This window comes from Limanda limanda, chromosome 8, assembly GCF_963576545.1.
Source record: "Limanda limanda chromosome 8, fLimLim1.1, whole genome shotgun sequence".
Taxonomy (NCBI): Eukaryota; Metazoa; Chordata; class Actinopteri; order Pleuronectiformes; family Pleuronectidae; genus Limanda; species Limanda limanda.
This window is the reverse complement of record NC_083643.1, coordinates 27,604,076-27,611,664: the sequence shown is the minus strand read 5'-3', so window position 1 is coordinate 27,611,664 and position 7,589 is coordinate 27,604,076. Positions and strand designations below refer to the sequence as shown.

At 41.7% G+C, this 7,589-nt stretch overlaps 1 protein-coding gene across 1 annotated transcript; it reads left to right on the top strand.

Moving 5' to 3' along the window:
* Positions 1-1,399: 1,399 nt before the first annotated feature.
* On the top strand, positions 1,400-7,152 carry nts (neurotensin). The gene is made up of 4 exons (XM_061077397.1): positions 1,400-1,460; positions 2,612-2,673; positions 5,992-6,183; positions 7,009-7,152. The coding sequence occupies exons 1-4, from the start codon at positions 1,400-1,402 to the stop codon at positions 7,150-7,152; spliced, it is 459 nt and encodes a 152-aa protein (XP_060933380.1).
* The last annotated feature ends 437 nt before the right edge of the window (positions 7,153-7,589 follow it).

Below are 7,589 nucleotides of genomic sequence, written 5' to 3'. Positions count from 1 at the left end.
TCTGTCACATGATTTATAGTTTTAATGCTCCCATCCCCAGTGCAGTAGACCCTGGGGATGTGCTGGATATCTGCTGTTGCTTTTAAGATCTTCTCCCTTTGTTTCTCATTCCTTAGGAAAGAGCACTTCTGAATTTCTATCTCATTCACTGCAGCATTATCATCAGAGTGATGACGCACCACCTGCAACACCTTCATTTGTAGAATCCAAACAATGATATCATGTTGTCTTAATGATCTCTAAATCATCAGGAAAGTGACAAGTGAATAGCCTTGATTATTGAAGCACTTTAGTGTAAGCTGGATGACTTTTTATTGCTTTTTTCTTTTATTAATTATTTTCCTTTGTTACACATTTGCTCATTTTTTTCTGTTGAGGCTGAGACAAATCAGAGGTGGACAGAGCAGTTGTGTCTATTTCAGTTATGCTAGTACAGAATTTAGTAATTTCAAATTCCAAGGATTGACTGAATGGTTAAACCTCGAACATCCGCTTTTTATCAGACATGGAAATGAAAATAGAAATTTGATCATGATGTTAAATGTTCAGGAACAAAAAAAAAATGGACCTTGTGGTTAGAGATTCTCAAATGGAGACAATTAACTGTATAAGTAGTTAAATTGTATGATACAAATAATTATAGATTTTTATACAAAAACAAACAGCCATGAAGTAAGTGGTATAATTTTACTTTGGAATAGAAATATTTAGTGACAATAACTGACTGCTGACGTATGTCGTTTTCAGGCATTTGGTTAGTCTTGACAATCACTTGTTGATTTGAAAATACAGACAAAGACAGAGTGAATCTTTGTCGTGCATCCTCCCACATCAGCCCTGCACCCCCCCCCCCCTCCCCAGGACCTGAGAGAGGAACCAAACCTCAGACTGTGTGCATTTACGAGGTGAAATAACCGCATCTCCAAAACCCTGACGCAAAACCTTTCGCCTTGTGATGCTAAAGTGACGTCTGATGAAACAATGACACAGTGACAGGAGGAGTTATGAAGGGAGGAATGGGTGGATGTGTGGAGGGGGCTGAGTTAATGGCTTGGAAGGTGGGTGTGGAGAAGAGGAGCTGGTGGCGGTGGGGGATCCTCTGACATCACGTTGCCTCTTATAAACTGAGGGAATGGAGCCCACCTCACTTCACGTCCAACCAGAAAACTGTGAGGAAGGGGCAGCGCTGTTCAGAGCTGGGAGAGAAGAAGACGAAGAGGAGGAGGAAGAAGAAGAAGAGGCAGTAGCAGCAGGATCACAACTACACAGTCCACCTCCAGTCTCTTTTAGCTGCCTGGGGCTGACCCTTAACCTTATGGACTAGATTCTTCCCAAGTGAATTCTTCAGATTGGGATCCATTATTTTTCTTTCTTTGATTTTGTTCGTACTTTCATCAAGATGCAGGCACAGCTGGCGTGTATGCTCCTTCTCTTTTTCACATGTGGGGGACTTTGTACAGGTAGGCAGTGCCGCTCTTACAACAGAGTGTACATGTTTGCATCATTTTAGGATTTATCTTTACTCAGAGACTTCATTCATAGCAACAAAATTAGATAAAAGGGAATGAGTGTTATTCACAGTATAGAACTGTCTGTGTGCAACAGGTGTATCTTTTTGGAATATGATTTTTAATGATGGAAATATGTTTGTAGTTAAAACACAAACGTGCAGTTCGAAGATTGTCTTCACCATTGTGGTTTTCTAACATTGTTTTTCCAAATGAATACCCTGACTGCCGAAATAACTGTGTCTCAAGATGATTACTGCTTTCATTAATGATGTGTGACTTTGTGTGACAGGAGACCGATAACGTTATAACCCCACACTGAATTACTTTGAATATAAACACATATAGTATATCCTCAATTTAAGACACTTATTCTTCTTATTTTCTCTCCAGGGTGATAGTTGATTCAACAAGTCTCCCCCCCTTCCAAGCTCCTCTAAGCTCCTTTCCCTCATTGATCCTGTAAAATAATTTCTTATTTTAATGTTCTAAAATCCATTTAAACTATTTTAAACTGAATTTGGATGAGTCTCTAAATATGCCAGAGAGAAACAAACCATATTCAAACCATACATCTTATTATCCCCTTTCATCGATTCCAAATGAAAAGAACATTTATTTTACAGTTAAATGCAGACTGCACTAAACTGCTTAAGTATCTAAATCCTTAGTGCAATGCCACTTGGGTCTAATGAGGCATGGAGCAGTCGGCGTGTGAGATGGGGAAAAATAATTTGAAGCCCTGTTCATGCAGAAAAAATATTACCAAAAGAATAAATAACGGATTTTGGATAAAGCTTCATTGGTTTCATTACATTCTGTTTCACTCTCAGTAGAGAGAGTTCCATAAATCAAAAGCATGTCACCTGTTGAATGCTTGAAGTTGCCTGTAATAAATAACACTGTACGCTGAGAGAGGAGTTTACATCGCAATGTCAACTTAGCAGATGATGAGAAAGTCAGAAACCAGACAAATTGATCATTCTGGACTTCCACATCTATTTGACATTTCTCCTGTAGCAAGCAGAAGCAGGGAGGATGGACTGAACTCCTGATTAGATCTGGCTGAAGGTTATATGTCTGTTTTTACCTCTCACTCACAGATGTGGACCAGGAGCAGCGAGCACTGGAGGAGGAGCTGCTCAGCAGTCTCTTCACTTCTAAGGTATGAACTCTTCTCTTTTTGCGCCTGTTACATCAGAGACAGGGTGTTCAAACAGCTTCAACACACCAGGGTCAGTTAGTGACACTGGTCATATCTCCATTTGACTCCACACGCAGGTGTTCATTCATGAAGTCTGGGTCCATGAGTCACATGGACCAGCTATGGAAGAATATACAAGGGACCTCCTCATATTAGAATAATTTGACATAGTCTATTGTTTTTTACACTTATACTTAGTCATGTGAAATAATAAAATAATGCAAGAGGTACTAGAAAGAGTTAAGACATGTTAAAATATTTTCCCCATGTTGACACAGAACACCCAATATATGATATTTTTATGAACCAGGAAGGTATTCAGGGACCTCACCTTGATCCTATAGGGGTGTACAGGGCCCCATTTGATAACCCCTGGAATAGAAGGACTCTAAGAGACCGTAAACCTCTGCATAGCCTGGTCACTTTATCACTATATTGCATTAAAATGTGTTGAGATCAGATAAATCTAGTCCATTATCTATATCTGCACCACATTTCACCTGTTCACAAGTATTGGTACTCTTCATATTCCTGACATTGTTTGCTCAAGATCTCTGCATTATTTATTTAGAAATTCAAAAAAATGGTTCAGAACAAAAGGTGGAAAAAATGTAATCTGCTCCAGAAGTTAGTGGTTCTTCCTTGGCACGTACTCCACCCTTCCACCAAGTTTCAAGTCAATCTGTTCACATTTGAGCAATCCTGCAAACCGACAAACAAGCAGACATCAATGAAGACATAAATTCCTTAATGGACGAGGGTCACTCAGGGCCTCATATTTATCTATTATTTATTTTTGGATTGACATGGTGTTTGCCTTGAAATTGAATACAGTCTCACTTTTATTCAGTAAGAGATAGAAAAGTAGATTTCATCAACACAGCCCAGTATCTGCAGTCAGGTCCTCTGAGATGAGAGGGAAAATGAGAGCTGGGGCTGAGAGAAGTTATTCAGCTGTACTTCAAGATCTTTATCACATCTGTGTGGCGCTCTGCGCTAAAAGGTCGGACGGAGCTGAGGAAGCAAAGGTGAGAGAGGGACTGGAGACGTGAGGAGACAGATTGTCGAACCTAATATGATTCAGATGGACCTGACAGCTTGGCCACGAGACACCTCCCTCCTCCCTCCCTCTCGGTAAATGATAAATAACTGTGGTGCCCGTACGGAGACGTGACGGTGACAAATCAACTATGTGATTCATCGCTGCGGATGCTCTGAGGCTGCTCAGGGGCAATGATTGTAATAATATCTCCCTGGATGGCTGATAGAGTGCTTGAGAGGCTGTCAAGTGCAGCAGAGAAGATACTTGTGGCCTTTTCTCAACAATTAACTGTGCGTGATTCTTTTTTTCCCGTGACAACTATATTCATTAACCTGCTTGACAAGGTTTCTTCTCATCAGATCAGATGCAGGCGGTAGAGTTCACTTAGTTCGTATTTCTCTATTGAGTATGATTACATTATTCGACAAGCAGGTCTCATCTGTCACTCTGGGCTGTGCTGATCTTTGAGCACTATCAGCGATGACTGTGTTTTGTTTATGTCTAGTCTGAGCTTATCAGTCATTTAAAGTTGATAATTGCAAAGATATCAAGTTAGATATTTTAATTATTAAAAGAACAATGCAAAACATACAATTAAGTATGAATCGGAAGTTTGATTTAGCTCTAGCAGTTTATCAATGACAGAAAGTTCAACTGTTACTTAGACAGACAATATTGGGCCTGGCGACAACTGTGACAATACTAAAGCCCTGCATTAAGTCTTAATCCCACTCACCAAAGCCCTTTATTGACACTAAGAGAACTTATTCCAATCAAGCGACGTAACAAAACAATCCTTCATCTGATCTTTCTTCACATTTAAAACCCTACTCGCACACTTCATTTAAAACTAAATGAAAACCACTGAAATCGTCAACGCATGAATAATTTCCAAATGCCAGTGGCTGCTTATGTTTGGTCCCCGGAGGGTCGTTCGTTTGATGTCTCCAGAACCTTTATTAGATGTTTCCCCGCGTGAAACAAAAGGGTCTCATATTCGAAGTGGCAACAGTCTTCACAACATCAGAGGAGACAGTTTACCTCAGCTGCTCATAATTGATGCTTGCAGGCCGAGTCTTGCAGGGCTCGTGGCCTTTTACAATAACTTCGACGACAACAATTTCTCCTCAGCGTCTGAATGCTTCCATCATCCTCAGTGACACCCAGAGGTCTTTGTGGCGTCGGCCCACAGGGGACCTTCTCCATCTTAAAGCGCACAAACTGGATTATAACACAGCCGGCTGCAGCTAGATGAGGTTAGACGTGGCACAAGTATCACCCTGGGTCTGTAGTGCCTCACAATGGCTAACAAATAGCACACATAGATCTTAACTGCTGCCCTAACACGTGGCAGCCTGCATCCGTGCTTTCATCGTACCACAGCATCATCGGTGCCTTTTTAAACGGAGTCGTCCCCAAGCTTTCCTGCTGCAACAGAAAAAACACAGTGAGTGGGGGAAACCTACAAACAGCAATCGGACTGATAAGCAGCTTATTAATATCAGTGTTATGTTTTAATGAAATCTAAATGTCAAAACTTAACACAGGAAACATGAGGTTCCGCAACGTTGATTTTTGGGATTCAGACTTGAGACAAGCACAACTGTCAAAACAAACACAACGTTTTAAGGATTCTGAATTTACGGCAGAAACATCACTGGTCATTTGAAAAAAAACTGTCCCCCCACATTCTGTATGTTTGACTGAGTAACAACAGAAACTCAGAGATACCGGCTAACTACAACATCACATGTTTTTTTTAAATCATTAATTCCTTTATATTATTTCTATCACAGTCGCAACCAAACATGAGGATGAGAAGCTACACATGCTGTGGCATGGCTGTTGGTTTAAAATGTATTTTATTGTGTTACAGTTTCCATATTTGTGTTTTTGTCTGAATCAAACCGTCAGTGCATCACTTTCGTGGCATTTTCATAAATATTGAAAAAGAGAAAAGAAAAATAAATGAATCACTTTTCATGCTCCGAAGATCACAGTGATGTTCACCGGCTGTGTTTAAATACTCTGTGCTCCCTCCCCCTCTCTGGGTCTCAAACCAATTTTCACATCATCTCAGTTAAGACTCCAATTAAATCCCCTCCTTCCAACAAGCATCCACCGCCATTCATCGCCATCCTCTGAGTTTGGAAAAAACTGTCACTACCTGACTCAATTTTGGACACCCTCTTCAAATCAACACCTCGCCTTCCTCCTCTTGTTCCCTTTCTTTGCAGATGAGACAGAACAAGCAGAGTGCCCCCTACTGGCGTATGTCCCTGTCCAACCTGTGCAGGATGGTGAGCAGCCTGAGGCAGGAGACGTGGAGCGGTGAGGAGGCCGAGCTGAGGGGAGAGAGCCTCCAGATGCTGGAGGAGCTGTACAGCCTGCAGCACATCTGCAGAGCACTGCAGAGCCGAGAAGAGAGGGTGAGACACAAACACACACACACACACACACACACACACACACACACACACACACACACACACACACACACACACACACACACACACACACACACACACACACACACACACACACACACACACACACACCCTTTACTGTAATGAGTTAAATATTTTTTTTCGGACTTGCTGCCATATAACTAACTAAAAAATGGAAATGAATTGTCTCCACATGAGTTTTCAAATGAGGACAAACAAATTAAGAAATTAAACATGTCACCAGTAAACTGTAGCGTCCAAAGTTACAACTTTCTGATAAAATAAAATGAAATAAAACCAAACAAAAACAAATTAAAGTCAGTAATGTAAAGGTAGTACACACACTTATACTTACAGTGTCTGCTTACACACACAAACACACACACACACACACACACACACACACACACACACACACACACATACACACACACACACACACTCACACACACACACACAGGGCCCCATCCATCTTCATTAGCTGTAAACACACCTCATTAAATCTCCTCTCTCTCACCCCTCCTCCGTCTATCGTCCCCTCTCCTCTCCATCCTTTTCCTTTCACTCTCTGCTTTTTCTACAGCAGCTTTTCTCTCTTTTTTTCTGGTTGCTCTTTTGATCCGAACGCAGTGACTGCAGATCAGCACCTGTTTTGCCATGCATGGGAGCACAGAGCTCGTGTAATCACAGCAACACCGGCGTGGCCTCCCATTACCCTGCCACTCAGTGACAAAACATGTGTTTGTCTGCCATTTCCTCCGCATTGTGTGACACTCACCCGCCGCCCCCTCTCTCTGCCCCTCACAGCTACTTCACGACTCTCTAGAATATTTAGAGGAGAACAGTAACACTCTGCTGAAGCGAAAATCTCCCTACATCCTAAAGAGGCAAGCGGCGCACACCACCAAGTCCCGGAGGCCATACATCTTAAAACGGAGTACGGTTTACTGACAGCCATCCCAGAGACCGAGGTGATGGGTAAAGGGACCAGACCATATACTGTACTGTCTGTGGAGATGTGATTGTGTTTACTATATCTCCTTTCTTGTAACTGCTACGTTTATTTATCTGTTTTGATTCAGTCAGACCCTTTGATTGTCTGTCCAGCATTGAGGCCTGCCTGTATTCTGCTCCTTTCAAATATAGGTCCTGAAAATAAAACCCTGAGCATCACACAAAAAGTGCATCTTTGAGAAACTATATTTATTTACTCTATATGTCTTCGCTGCACACAACGCCTATTTCATGCAGGATATGATTAAAGGATTCATGATACAATGAATTTGACTTATCTTTTCTTTCGTGTTGCGGGTCAACCAGCTGCTTCTCATGCACTTAATGCTGACCTCGGGTCTGGAGCTATTATTGAGGACATCGGGTACAGGTCC